The 15,198-nt window shown below is 43.0% G+C and overlaps 1 protein-coding gene across 2 annotated transcripts; it reads left to right on the top strand.

Moving 5' to 3' along the window:
• Window positions 1-3,019: 3,019 nt before the first annotated feature.
• Window positions 3,020-14,598, top strand: sap130a (Sin3A-associated protein a). 2 transcript variants are annotated; one of them, XM_056379300.1, is made up of 21 exons: window positions 3,020-3,155; window positions 3,837-3,953; window positions 4,048-4,307; window positions 5,231-5,398; window positions 5,487-5,586; window positions 5,707-5,822; window positions 5,917-6,041; window positions 7,217-7,364; window positions 7,469-7,559; window positions 7,682-7,786; window positions 7,888-8,029; window positions 8,532-8,647; window positions 9,527-9,814; window positions 9,904-10,075; window positions 10,714-10,812; window positions 10,911-11,269; window positions 11,391-11,636; window positions 11,723-11,848; window positions 11,943-12,046; window positions 12,211-12,324; window positions 13,097-14,598. In XM_056379300.1, the coding sequence occupies exons 2-21, from the start codon at window positions 3,842-3,844 to the stop codon at window positions 13,253-13,255; spliced, it is 3,150 nt and encodes a 1,049-aa protein (XP_056235275.1). In that variant the 5' UTR covers window positions 3,020-3,155; window positions 3,837-3,841; the 3' UTR covers window positions 13,256-14,598. The 2 variants fall into 2 exon arrangements, with proteins under 2 accessions (XP_056235275.1, XP_056235274.1); XM_056379299.1 differs by having other exon boundaries at window positions 4,048-4,313.
• The last annotated feature ends 600 nt before the right edge of the window (window positions 14,599-15,198 follow it).

Below are 15,198 nucleotides of genomic sequence, written 5' to 3'. Positions count from 1 at the left end.
AGCACTATCAATGATGTGCTACTGTGTTGAATCAATAATTCGACAATGTGTTTCTTAAATGGCTGGACCCCGCTCTTTAATTTTGAACAGACCATCCGAGATGTTTTACAAACGCTTCTTCTTCTTCACAAACAGATGATCCTAATAACCAATAAAGATGCATGTGCTTCATCGCTGCTACGTCACAACCTCTCTCCTATACTGTCAGAAAACATGTTGGAAATACAGTCCCTGACTTTGACTAAATTTGCTTCACTGAAGAAAGATTGATCATTTAATGAACACAGAAAGGTCAGATTTCAGACAAAAGTTTTGTCGCCTACAGAGAGTAATGTGAAAATTGAACAAATAATTTACTTCAAATACAAAAATATGTTGCATAACATCAGTGAATTAAGTAGTGGTGCTGTGAGATCCATATTTAATATCTTGTATGACTTAAATATTAAATGTTAAATATTTGTCATATAGAAGATTGTTCATTTAATACTCAAACCAGTCCTCAACTGAAGCAGACATTCATGCACCTATCCTGACAGCTGACCGATATTTGTGATTAACTGTGATCCACCGCATCTTAACTCAAGTGTTTGTCTTTTCATTTGACGAGCAGACATCAAATTGTATAGTCATTTGAAACATATATTCCAGACAGTCAAGAATGTCATGCCAGAAAGATGAAAGTTTTGGACAACCCCAAAATAGATGATGATGGTTGGCCACATCTGCACCACACACCCTCCAACAACTTGTTCCGTTACCTTGGTGTCTCTTCTGAGCAGGTGTTATAAAAAATCTCACAATGTTTTTCCATCCAAACTCTCGCCAGTTGTGTGAAGTTGTGGTTTTCCATTGTAATTTACAAATGTTTTCCCATTCATCCCCAGATATGACGAAATCTCCCTCCCTTTCCCATTTACATTTAATATGCAGGCTGTTGCAATTCGGGGAGTTTTGGAGAACTTTGTATAATCTAGATATTAATTTCTTTCCACTCCCAGATTTATAAATTGAAACGAAAACCTTCAGGATATCACTACTCTGGTCCTCTGTCAAAATTGTATGTAATCGATTCCTTACTTGGAGGTATCTGAAAAAATCCTGCCTCTCTAAATCATATTCCCTTTTGAGATCGCCAAAACCCTCCACAGACCCATTGTGTATAAAGCTTGGATTTTTTTGTTACAGTGCAGACCTGATGTTTTAATGTCTTCATTTTATTTGATCAATACATCAATTTTTCAGCCAAGTGTCAATTATTACGATTTATTTTCAAATTTCCAGCATTTCCACTCAAATTAAAAATGGGCATGAAAATAGATGAATGGAAACACACAGTGATTCAGATTAAGTTAAATTCATAATCGATTTTATATTTGGAGATATGATATATTACGTACTTATTCACATATTTGAAAAATTGTTTTTTTAAAGACAGAAATAGGTGCGGGTGACCATCATCTCCCAGAAGAGGATGATGAGGGTCATGCAGCTTCGTCACCTGCAGGCTCTGACTGAACTTTGACCTCTTCAGATGTAAAATCAAGACTCTGTGCAGAGGAAAGAAAACAGTCATGAAAGAAAATAAATGCAGATCTGATGGATTACAAAATTTAAGCAGTGAGTGAATAGAAAGCACTTTGTCTGGATCGGCAGCTACAGATTTAGGAATCTCAGACTGTGCAGCAGACATTTGAAAATATGTTGGTTAAATGTAAAGTAAATATGATATGTAGTTAAAGGGTCTCTCAGAGTTAGTGGACCACAGTGTGTGGCCAACTACGGTTCACGGCCAAAAATTCTTTTAGCCGGCAGCAGAGGTAGTCAAAGAGCCGGATTGATGTGTGTGTAAAAGGGAGAGCCGGGAGAGCTTTGTGTGTGGTTCAGTCTAAACAAGTAAAGGACGAGGAGTCTTAGCAGCAATATAGCAAGATCTCTGTATAAAGGGTTTAATACATTACAACGATGTGGAATAAAGGTGCAACATTCCCACTTTGAACAGTCTCCATCATTTCTGTCTCCTCTTTGATGTCACTCCTCACGTGTTTCAGCTTCTTTCTCGAACACTTTTCTTTGTCTTGTCTAGATATAGATGCACTTGCTTTCAATTTACACAAGAAACTACCAAGACCCTGAAAGCAGCTAAATGCAATTCAGCCATCTTTTATTTTATTATTTACATCTGTCACATGTCAAAATGTCCTCCAGGAAAAAATAAACCCATAAATGGATTCTCTTTTGTTCAGCTCAACAACTTTCCCTCATACACACTTCACCTATAGGTCAAAACCATAGTCTGATCCTGCGGCATTGCTGCGGTTGACTACCTCCCTCTAGTGTTGCATTCAAGGTACTGCGGTGGCACTAGTGTAAAGTAGGAGGGTTCAAGTGTTAGCGCCGTCGCAGGACCGAGCAGCAAGCTCCAATCAGTTTGCAAAGCGGGAGAGTCCTACGGATCATTAAGCGATGGTCACATGACAAACAGACAGCATCAGGCTGCTCGTAGTGGAAATCCGTGTAGTCGACGTGTTTAATGATCCCTATAGTAAAGTTACGGTACATTTTCTGCATTAATGTACAGACTTTTCCTTTCAATGCTCACACATATGGGATGCATAGGAAAGCAAATAGCCACAGAAATGAATGTGATGATGAAAAAAGTACTGCTTCAACACCATATGTTAGTAAACAGATACATGTTGCTAATAGTATCTCTATTTTATCTGAGTATTATTCTGATTACATTCTGTGTGTACGGTGCAGTCTGAGTAACATCAGAACATGACTTTGTAGAAACATTAACATAACATTGTGAATGTGTCCACAGCCGGTTGTGGTGGCAGTCAGCTGGCAGTAAACATGCTAGCAAATTAGCTCCGGTGCTTGCGCGGCTACCAACGTTGACCACGTGACTGTGGTCTTGGTTGTAGCGGTCCCTCGACTCCACACCTCGGTGCAAGTTTAGGTTGGTCAAAACATTTCCGCAGCTCTGATTGGTCAACGGACTGGGACTCTCTTCTCTGATTGGCGGAATGAAGCAGGGAGCTTCGACTCTGTCGGAGCGTTCTTCCGGCTTACATGTTGGAAAAAAGAAAAGACGAATGGAAAAAACTGTAATCCACAAAACGACCATTGCCTAGTCACTCCGCGATACGGTAACATCTGCACACACACAGAAACGTGTTTGTTTGTTTAGCCCTGTGAAGTTTACGCCGTCGTACGCTTTAGAAAGTCCAGGAATTAGCACGAATGGCAGGCGGCAGCTGGGTTGGCGATTCTAACGTTAGCCTGCTGCTAGCTACGGTAGCTGGCTAACAAGGTAGCTTTTTAGTTTTAACGCTGCCGTTAACGTTACCAATGACCATAGTGTACGTTACCAGACTGAGCAAATGGCAGTCAAAAAGCCAAATTTGTACTTGCATGTTAACCTAGTATTGGATAAACAACGGTGCAGTTGTTGTCGATAATATGTCGATCATATGTTGTTGCCCACATAACGTTTACGCCAAACAAAGGTTCACAAAATGTTCTGGTCTTGGTTTTCTCATTCATATGTTTTTATATACGTTGCGTTGTCACCAGTTGGTTAATGTTATCGACTTGCTTCTGGCTCCTTTGCTAGCTGGTAACGATAATATTCCGCAGCTCTCCATTTCTGTTTATGTACCCGCGCCGCATGTAAAGGGTTAAACCGGTTGCTTTTATTGTTGTAGTCCTCGTACAAGGTTAATAGAAGGAATACAGCTGAGAACTGATCGTAAACACCAACGATATGTTCCGTGTGTCCGTCGTTGTATTTAATGTACAATTCTAACACTATTTTATTTCATAAATAGTTGAAATGAGCTCCCAGCAATTCCCCCGACACGGGCTGCCTCCCTCCAGCGGGGGAGCACCACAGCTCCCTGCTGCTGGAAACCTTGTGTCCGTCAATCCGCCGTCAAATGCTCCAGGTAACTTACTGTCACTGACAGGACTATGGGATACTTAACAAATGGCGAGGAAGACATCTGTAAAATAATATTGATGTGAACAAATCTTCCATAGCTGGTGCAGATGCAGACAGCAGTCGGGATGCTGACCACGGGCAGCAGGATCATCCACCGGCTGGGGGAGGGGGGACTTTGACGTTCAGAGATGACAAGCAGGAGACCATGGTGGTCAGACCTTATCCACAAGTGCAGACACACGGCCAGCCGCAAGCTGCTCCCCAGACTGTGCCCATCCAGCCTGGCACACCTGTGACTGTACCTGCCCCCCCTGTCCACCTCCCCCAGGGCCAGCCTGCAGTCCTCACTGAGGGACAGGTGAAGGTGATGCTAACATTTTAGAAGCTTTTTATACATATTCATAGTATAATATGTTGTGTTATTACCATTTTCATTGCTAAATCACACTATAGTTGGCCATAATGCTTTCTGTTGTGGTCGAACAATAAGCTGCTGCTGACTAAGGTTCATTCAGAAGGTGTTGAATTATTGCATTGGGTCGTGTTAGATAACCTTTCTGAAGTTGAAAGCTTGGCTGAGCTGACTGCTGGGGAGAGTCGGGGCTATTAAGGAACCAACAATCTGCAGTGATGATCTTGAAGTTTGAAATAATTCAGGATGTAACAATTTGCCCTCCTTGTCTAATCCTCATGCCCTCCAGACAGAGTTGGACAAGTTTTATTTTAAAATGAGCTAAAATATCACAAGACTCCGACAATGAAACCTGAGACCAAACTTGGCTGGAGCCAGTGGCAGATTAGCTCAAGAGGAGACACAATGAATGAACAGGAAATCTTGAACAAGTGCAAGTTTTGTTCTGTGTTCAGTCTAAAGTGGTAGAGAGGTTCCATCTTAATGTAGTTGTTGTCAATTCAAGTTTAAATCTGGGGACGGAAAAGACATTTTTACAAAATATCTGCAACTGTTTTATTTACATTTTAGAAATTACTTAGACAATCAGGATAGTTTTTTTTCTTCTTTTTTTGTTATGGATACACTTTCTGACTGACAGCTCACTGATATAATTTACTGTCAACTTTAATTAGGGTATAGGTCATGTCCGAAGTGTTTAACCATACACTTGCTCTGTAAACACTCAACAGTTTTCTACATGTATGTTGTTTCCTTTTGCTTTTTGTTGGTTTCAGTACACAATTTTTTTGTTTGTTTGTTTTTTATTTTTATGTCCAATAGCATTCAGGACTAAAAACAAAATATTTATTTATTTATTTATTTTTTAGGCCGTCCTGAAGTCACCTATGCAAAGTCGTCTTATTGCCCCAGCACCAGCTTCCAACCAGGCTCATATCCCCATGCCCCCCAAAGTGCCTGGTCACATTACTGTCACCTTAGAGAGCAGTATTGCTCCAACCCCGTCCATACCTGTGGCAACCATCAGTGGTCAGCAGGTGAGTGCACCGTACATTCGCTGCCAGTGTATGTTGTTATGTATTTCTTCCTGATTACTCAAGATGCGCTGCTTTCACTGTGTTTCAGGGTCACTCCAGCAACGTACACCACCTGATGCCAGCTAACATTCAGATCATTAGGACCCCTGCCGTCCCTCCTCAGACCTTCACATCTCATTTACCCAGAGGTATGCCTGATGTCATAAGAACAGACTTGATGTTTGCTTGTCCTTGAAACAGTATTGTGTTTACAATTCCTTCGTAGCAGTGCTTTTCTCTTGATCTGTGTATTTTCCTTTACCACATAGGGGCTGCTGCAGCAGCTGTTATGTCTAGCTCCAAAACTGTCCTACGGCCAGCCACCGGGGCAAGTGCGGGTCCCGGCCAGCCCACAGTGCAGCATATCATCCACCAGACTATTCAGGTACCCTGATGCACTTTTATCAAAACAAGCGTAGATATTGTGTAGAGCATTTAGAAACATTGTGTGTAACCCTGTCTTCTCCCTCTGTCCACAGTCTCGCCCTGCTGTTACAACCTCTACAGCTGTGCTTCCAACCGTGGTGGCCCCCATCTCAGCAACTAGAACTCAGTCCCCAGTTATCAGTCCGACTGCTACACACTCTGCGGAGGTGGCACACGGGTAGGTGGCAGTGTAAGAATGTATTGACTCGGGCGTAAGCAGAGATGTGGCACGTATAAGAGCTAGAAGTGATTTATAAATCAGTCACTATTTTAAAACATGGAGTTTTATGGGAAACTTATCTATTAGTACACCATCCTCAGTTCAACCAAAGAATATTTATTCTGTATCAAGTTGTTTCACTTGAAATATTTTTAGGTGCCAGAAAAGCTGGAAGTGACCAGTGTCTAACAGGAGAAGTATCTTCATTTATACAACTTCCTCCAGTTAGTTGACACTTTAAATGCTTTTCTTTGTGACACACCAGAACAAAATGATCTTTTTAATCAATAACCTTGATAGGCATGAATGAAAATGTACTTGTGTGCATCTCTTATGTAGACAAACTGTATTGAATAATATGATGATGCACTTAGGAAATGGGAATTTTTTCAAAACAGGTATGTGAGTATTAACCTGTTCTTATCACCATTGCTCCTACAGAGAGTTTTCTGTACTAACAAAGGTGGACAAAGTACACAACTTCGAGTTAAAGTACTGGAGTACTTGCTTTTAAAATTACTTACGTATTCAAAAGTACATTTTTAATGCGTAAAAGCTCATAGAAATTGCCATAAAAACACAATTGAATCCGCAAAAGGAGCCATTGTCGTTTCCTGGTTTGTTTGGTTTTTAGACAGTGGTGAGGTTTGGTCATGGTAAACACAGCAAACATTTAAAATGAAAGGAATCTTTTTTTATTTCTAATAATTTCAAAAATGGATTTAAGGTAAGGCCATGGTTCTCCTCCATGGTGAAGAATCTTCTGCCTCATCTTTATCTAATGTAGCCATCGTTAGGACACCGCCACGTTCAAACTGAGCTGCTCAAACATGTTGCAAGCACCTCGTGACTGAGAGAGTTGACTGTTATTGGTTTCTCTCCTGTGATGAACTCAGTGTATGGTCTATCACCTTTTCAAATTAAAAGGAAAGTCTTAAAACTCTGCTTCAAAGTAGCCGAGTGCTTCATAAAAAATGTAGTGGAGTCAAAAGTACAATGTTTGTCTTTTAAGTGCAGTGCAGTAAAAGTCAGAAGTTTATTAAAAAAAAAAAAAAAAACTTGGACAAAAGGACAGATGCTCTAAAAATATACTGAAGGTGGCCACTAAGTTGATTTTTGTTCGACTCTTTCAGGCGTTCAGCGCTGACCCTTCATCCACCTCCAGCCACCGTCAGTATTCAGAGGCCTCAGACGTCCCGTGACACCCCCACAAGGATCACACTGCCGTCACACCCTGCGATTGGGGCTCAAAAGCCTCAGCCTCCACACACTATGACACAGGTTACTGCTTGTTGATGGCGGCCTATAAAAATAATGATTTTTTTTTTTCTACAGTCATTGAAATAACGACTTTTTTTTTTTTATTATTTCCCCCTCCGTCACAGAAACCCATGTTCAGTACTGCGACACCAGTAGTTGCAGCAACTGTGGCACCAATCGTCGCCACTAACACTGTGCCATCGACCACGACAATAGGTATTGCCCGTTTGTACTCAGGCGCTGAAATATCCTTTAACTACTCACAGCAGTTTGTCGTGTTTGACTAAAGGACACAGAAATAAATTGCAGCTCGCTGATATTGTTTCGTTCACGTTTAGGCTCTGTGCCGCATACCCAAATGACGAGTAACACTATCGTCACCATGACGATGGCCTCGCACTCCTCCCATGCTACAGCTGTGACCACCTCCACCATCCCCGTTGGTGAGTTTGACCGCTTGTCTTTCTCGCTGGAACACTTGTTGTGTGTGCGATGCGCGTGACGCTTAACTGAACGCTTGGTCTCAACCGTCCCTTGTTCACAGCTAAAGTGGTCCCTCAGCCCATCGCCCACAATTCATCCCGTGTGCAGCCCGACTACACGGGAGAAAGACCCAACCTCATCCCCATCTCAGGCCATCGGTCGTCTCCTAACCCCGTCACCATGGAGGCGCGAAGCGACAACAGGTGAGCGCTCGATGTTGGTTCTGACTCTGAGACTTTGATACCAGGAAAAACTAAACGAATTATATGTTTTTCTTTGTTTTTTAGAAAGGCGGAGGTTGACATCTGATATTCAGTAGTGGCGTTTGAAACTCCCAGTGTGACAAAATGAAATGTATCTATTTGTCTTTGTTTATTCCTGCAGAGATCTGATTTCCTGCCCTTCACCAGATTTTTATTATTATATATTATATTATATTATAATTATTACTAATTACATATAACGGCTATAAATATATAACTGTAGTGAATGAGCAGTAATTAGCTTATTCATGTGCCACTACACTAATGCAGATTGCATTTACCAAAGGAAAAAACTTGAAGAGGTTGTGTTGTAATTATGACTTATGTATGGAGAATATGAACCTTGTGATTATTAGTATTTATTAACCCCAGAACAGCTGCGGATATTTTATTCAGACGATGATGAATCTTTTTATTAATCTTGTATGTTTCTGTTTTTAAGGCCGTCTGTGCCAGTACAGTTCCAGTATTTCCTGCCGGCTTACTCTTCGTCATACCCTCTGACACACACATACACCCCCATCAGCAGCTCTGTGTCGACCATCCGCCAGTATCCCGGTAAGCGCTGCTCAACTGGCAGTCACAACCAACGGCTTGATCGCATTGCATTTCGACAACGTTTACGTTACGTTACGGAAAAGGGAGTGATGTCACGTTACTGATGCAGGAAATAAATGCATATTGATCAGAGCAATCACAAACTATAAACAGAAAATGAGAGCGACGTGACAGTTTGTTGTCTGGTAGTGTGACGCTCTATCTAGTATAGTGATAAAACATGCTGGAACAGGTGTCTCCAACAGGTGGCTCACATGCTACCAGTGAGTCTGAACAAACCATCAAATGCATCGTACAAACTTTCAGCAACACAACTTCACCCAGTAAATCTACATAGAAACTCCTCTGATAACAGAACAGATATAAACTAAAGTTTTCCAAGAAACAGGAAATATGTTGCCATGGTTACAGTGAGTAAGTTAAACTGTGGGCTTCAACTTTTTTTTGTGCCCATGTTTGTTTACATTTTGGAAAATGAAGTGAACTGAATCAGTTATTCCTGTTTGTTATGTATCATCAGTGGATCGCTGACAGAGGAGCTTCTTGTCTCTCTGGTTTCCAATCAGATTTATGGACGTTTATTCGCAGCAGCGTTTTCATGTCTGTGTGTTCAGGTTCACACACTTGAGTTTGTCCGTTGTTCTGGCTTCAAAAGAAATGAATGGGAGACGGCACAGATATTCATACAGCAGAAATGTAATGTGACCAAGCCTCAACTGTTGTAGTGATTGGTGTAGAGTGTAATTTACCCTTTGTCTTTTGACTTAACATATAAAGGCTTGAAGCTGAACTCTGCCTTTTTGGATGTGAAAACAGTGTGAAACATGTCACTTTATAGCACAACAATCTCATTTTTAACTGTGTTTCTCTCTCAATAAGTCACTCCTCAAGCTCCAAGTTCAGCACTGCCCACACAGCCTGGAGTAGGCGTGGCCACCACTGTCCATCTAAACCACATGCAGCTGATGGCGGTTGATCGGATTGGTCTGCCCTCTGCACAAATCAGCACCCAAGGGCTCCAGCCAGCGCCGATTGCCGCGCAGGGCATCCAGCCTGCACCGATAGGAGTTCAAGGCCTGCACACGTCCGCGTCAATCACCACACAGCAGCAGGCACCCATAGCTACTCAGCAGCAGCAGCAACAGCCGCAGTCTGAAGCTAAACCCGGTAATTACTGAATGGACACTGTGTCACGGTGTTGACAAGGAGTTAACTGAGTTGTGGGCTGTTTGTAATGCATCTTTTATTTCATTCAGGGGTTGTTTTGGCTGACGGCTTTGTAGCCAGCCCAATCAGCAGCACATTCAGCACCACCCAGCCTGTAGCCACGATGGTGCAGGCACACGCTCAGGGAGGAGTAGGAGGAGCTCCCACCCTGGTATCATCCCCTAGGCCCAGCATCCTTCGCAAGAAGCCCGCTGGTGATGGGTGAGTAGAACACCAGAGACATTCGACCTCGGAAGACTCTCCATAAAGCTCGTTTGTACAAGTGCTCCATGTCAGATTTAGCAAACTCTCTACTCAACTAAATTGCTGATTTTCCCCCTGTTTATAAGAAGGCACACCTTTTTTTCTTTCACCTTTTTTCATACACATAAATGTTGTCCAACAGTTAAAAGAAAAAAAGAAAAAGATCAGTATTTGTATTCAACCATTGTATTCATGCCAACGACTGCATCAGAAAAAGCGCTGTGCTGTGACACAAACAAAGAAGGAACTGTTTACTGTGAAGTGAGATGCTAAATAAAAGAATATTGTCGTAAAGTTGATGTTGCAGTGAATTAGAAAGCATCATAATTCACTTGTACCCAGAGCAAATGTGTTCCTACAAGTACGACCTAAAATTAGACCCGACCCAGAAACTCTGATTTAGTCTGCTCTGTACTCAAATGTATCACTTGACTTTTGAAACTAGGCGTTTCAGTGGCACACAGTCGGGGTATAACAGGCTGACAGACAGCGTTAGATTCTTCAAATAAAGTTTGACAGATACGTGTTAAGTTCAAATGGGGCGGCTTAATGTTTCCTTTTACCAAACACACCTAGTTCGTCTTTGTGTGTTGTAGCTGTGTTCGTAAGAACCTGATCCCCGCCCAACCCAGTGAAGCCAGCGGAGGCAGAATTGAGAGTGGCGTGAGAGGAGCAGGATCTCCCAGACCTGCAGGGTGAGCTTCTGTCACGTCGATCGCCTCCCATGTTCACATCCTGTCACCGTGAGTTATGGTTTGAGCCTGTAACCTGACGCTTTCGATTCTTCTCTCAGGCTGAAACCCAAAGCCGAGGTGCACATGGCAGTGGCTCCTCCTGTCATGGCTACAGTGGAAGCGCTACCTTCTCAGGGAGGGGAGCAGCAGGTGGTGTCCTCGAACACCCAGCACCTCGCCCAAGCCATCCCCACCATGCTCGCCACGCCGGGACCTGTACCTCCCTCCCAGCCCTCCACTGTCCTCTCAGCCCTGCCAGCAGCCATGGCTGTAACTCCCCCCGTCCCCGCTTCGATGGCCAACACTGTGGCCTCCCCGACTCAGCCGGCAGCCAGCAGCACCGCAGCTTGTGCCGCCAGCTCCACCTGCCCAGATGTGAAAATTAAGCAGGAGGCGGAGGCCATGGACACCCAGCCAGGTGAGGAACATGTCTGTCTTCCGCATGTCTCCAGTGATGTGATCTAGGGGAGAATGATGAATGGGGATGAATGCAAAGAAATTCATAAGTGAACGATGTGTCTTACTTATTTCACCTGCAGATCCCAATGCGAACTTGTCATCAGGCCCGGCACTCACCACCCAGGCCTCCACCCTGAACACTCCTGCCACAGGAGAACTGATCCCCGGGGCCTCCCCGAGGAAGAAGCCCCGCAAGCAGCAGCACGTTATTTCCACAGAGGAGAGTGAGATGGTGGAGACCAACAGCACGGACGAAGAAAAAGCTCCCGGCAGGCCCATCACCGGCAGGGCCGAGAGGTGTGAATCTCCACCAAGGGAATACGTTGGTATGTAATGTAAAGCCATCCACTGTTACAGCCATGATGTCAGTGTGTTGCTGTCACTTGTTTAATGCTTGTTTATTTCCCTGTAGATGAAGAAGGAGTGCGTTACGTGCCAGTCAGGCCTCGGCCACCTGTCACCCTCTTGCGGCACTACCGTAACCCCTGGAAAGCTGCCTACCACCACTTCCAGAGGTACAGCGACATCCGGGTCAAAGGTCAGTATCCTATTGCGTACAGACAAAAATACCAACACTTTCATACAGTCGGTGGCTTTGTCTTTCTAACGACAGTTCTGTGTTACTCTCACAGAGGAGAAGAAGGGCACCTTGCAGGATATGGCTAATCAGAGAGGCGTGGCGTGCAGAGCACAGGGCTGGAAAATTCATCTGTGTGCAGCACAGCTCAGGCAGCTGGTGAGTGCTGGCCTCAGACCTGCAGAAATATACATCCACATTACTACTAGTCTCAGTGGTTCACTCAAAGTTGTTATTTTAGTTCTTCATAACAAGAGTCAACAGTAATGAAAAGATGTAAGACATTAAAGTTCCTGTAAACGTGTTTGTTACCTGATCTACAGTCGAGTTTGGAGCATGATGTGTACAGCCGCCTCTCCACCCTGCAAGAGGGTCTGATTCCAAAGAAGAGAGCGGGCGCCGACGACGACCTTCACCGAATCAACGAGCTCATACAGGTAAGGCTGTTTCTGAGCTGGGAGGTTTCTCTGCTCCGTTATCTGCATTCACTGCTTCTTAAAGTCATCTATATAAATTGAATGGAAACAAAAGTTTATTGAATTAACATCATAAACATTTATTTATTTTATTATTAATATTCTCAGACAAACAGGCCTTTTGCTGCATCACAGCTGCACCCACAACGTGATCTATGGCTTTATTTTATGAGCTTTACTGTAACTTATTTTGTTCAAGCTCATTTTTAAGGCTTTGATGAAGCTTAGGCGGGGGAACACACTGGCTGCATGGCGGCTGCGGAACGTTTTTCGGCGCCCATGTTAAACGGGTGACAGCGGTCACACAGCCTCGCGGCCGCATCACACATTCTAGGGGTTCGATGTTTCGCCCATTTTTCACGCGTGATGTGTGCGCGTCGCAGCAAAAATAGACTCAGAAAAGACCTGTTGTTGTCACACCCTCAACATTACTTAAAACTGACACCTTCCTCTATAGTTGTCTCTGTCTAGGCTGAATCTGAATATGACACAGACATGAAAAACCATTTTAGCAGCTGCATTTCAGTGATGTTTTCAGTCAAAAATAAATCAGAAATGAATTTATAATGAAAAGAAATCCAACATGGGAGTAGCCTGCAAACTCTGTGTAGTAAGATAAAGCTGGTAGTAGCAGCAACGCAGCCGTTGCGAACACAAATCATTGTCTTTACCAACAGGTTTGCTTTCCACAGCTGAATGGTGTTTTTTTGCGTGCGTGTGTTTGTGTCGTCAGGGTAACATGCAGCGCTGTAAGCTGGTGATGGACCAGGTGACCGAGGCCAGAGACACCATGATGAAAGTGCTCGACCACAAGGAGAAAGTGCTGAAGCTGCTCAACAAGAACGGTGCCGTCAAGAAGTCCTCCAAACTGAAGCGTAAAGAACGGGCGTGAGCTGGACCTTCTCTTCTGTCGACGACCGCCACTGTCCCCTCCCTGCAGGGGGGTGAAGGAGCTGCTCAGAATTTGGTGCTAAGATTTGCCGCATACAATCGCATGCACCCTCCCTATCTGCCTGAGAGTGGACAGAGGGAAATGACAGGAGGACGCAGTAAAGCCTATGAGGAATAGGTTCTCATTAAAGACAGAGCACACATATTGAGCGTGGAGCATTGTAGGTTGCATTAGAGAGGCCAACTGGACGGCCCTGCCACTGTTTCCCTCCTTTTTTTGTTCACTTTTGAAGACCCCCAGAGACCATTTCTACTAACTTAGTCTCCGCCTCTTCTCCTAAGACAATGTTTGAAGCTGGCACGATGTGTATTTGTGATATTTGGCACTAAATGCAGGTGCAGTAAATCCCTAATAAGTGATGGAAGTATTTCAGTTAAGGTGAACCACCCAAGAGTTATTGAATGGGATTAATCAAAAATCATTTCTAAGGAGTCCTTTAGCAAAACTGTGTGTGTGTGTATACAGACTAATCTCAGTTGTGCTCTTTTCATCAATCTGTGCCTTCATTCTGTCAGTGTACATGGAACGGACAGGGACGTGTGAAAGCGGATTCACATGCTGTCGAAATATTCTTAAAATACGATTCAGAGAAAAGGTTGAGGCCGGTGTCGCTGCTTCCCCTTTTTCTTTTTTTCTCTCTCCGATCATCCTGCACCTGCATTTTTTTAATTTTTATTTGATTTGTTCATCTACTTTGGGTAAACGATCACCTACCAGCCACAACCTAAGGTGTAATCTAAAAGATAATAGAATACTTTCATGAGCTGAGGTAAAATAAAATAAAAAAAGAACCTAAACGTGGCAGTGCTCACCTGGTGTCACAGGATAAATAGTGTCCTTAGATGGTTATCTGAAAATAAAAACACACTGCATATGCATTACGCCAAGTTAACTTAACATTTAAAACCGCCATGAATCACCCACTTAATTAAAATAAATTGATGTCAGGGTGGTAATAACATACTCTGATTTGGTTTCAGAAGCTACAGTGCTTTAAAGACAGACAGAGAGAGAGAGAGTATTCATTGTGTGATTAGAAAGGTGGATTGTTCATGTAAATCACTGTAAATGTGCTTTTGTTTTTTTGTTTTTTTCCATTGACCTGGTTCTTTTCAAGTTTTGTACTCGGTGAAACATTTTGTGCTGTGTGACGTGTGCCACTTCATTTTTGCAGAGTGTAACGATAATGACGTTATGAGATGAAGTGAGCCTGAAACATCCAGCTATTGTACATTGTTTTTGTCTGTGTAATTATAGTAAAGATACTTAAACAATACAAAGCACACTGTTATTTTCTCTGGTGTTTTTTTTTTTTTTTTTTTTTCCATTTTGAAAATCTGTTTTTAATTTTGAAATTCATAATATAAGTTGGATGTCTGGTGTCAGAGACACAGACCACACCTGAGGACAGATAGTGAGACTGCAAGATTATTGCTTTGCAGTACTGGCAGTATTATCATGGGTCCTCTTAAGGAGCATGCTCAGACATTGATCTTTACTTATGATTATATTTAATTGTTTTTAAATACGAGAAAGCATCGGTATTACCCAACATGTGATACCTGCTGTACAAACCCTGTTTTTATCTGCAGACAGTCTTTGTGTTGCTGTCTGATCTCACTATAATGAATTTTACCCAACGGCTAGAATGGATGACATGAGCCGTTTTATCCAGTGTGATCACATCACATTCTTTACTATCTGCTGTTTACAACATAATTGCCTCGAAGTACAGCATACTGCGTTGGCAGTACTTGACCTATGACGACTGTGTTTTGTAGATCAGTCACAGTGTGTTACAGGTATTTAGGTGATCAGCTTTCCCTCTTCGTCAGTTTCTGACACCGCCACCTCACTGCGGGTCTGTTTCTAAAGAATATGTT

The sequence above is a fragment of the Seriola aureovittata genome, chromosome 6 (assembly GCF_021018895.1).
Source record: "Seriola aureovittata isolate HTS-2021-v1 ecotype China chromosome 6, ASM2101889v1, whole genome shotgun sequence".
Taxonomy (NCBI): Eukaryota; Metazoa; Chordata; class Actinopteri; order Carangiformes; family Carangidae; genus Seriola; species Seriola aureovittata.
The sequence above is the reverse complement of the archived record's forward strand: the minus strand, read 5'-3'. Positions and strand labels throughout refer to the sequence as shown.

Excerpts from the sequence above, each read along its gene's own strand:
- sap130a (XM_056379299.1), top strand. The coding sequence starts at position 3,842 with ATGAGCTCCCAGCAATTCCCCCGACACGGGCTGCCTCCCTCCAGCGGG. Across the intron at positions 9,815-9,903 it reads GCAGTCTGAAGCTAAACCCG|GGGTTGTTTTGGCTGACGGC; the intron begins GTAATTACTGAA and ends TATTTCATTCAG. Across the intron at positions 11,637-11,722 it reads TCCACCAAGGGAATACGTTG|ATGAAGAAGGAGTGCGTTAC; the intron begins GTATGTAATGTA and ends ATTTCCCTGTAG.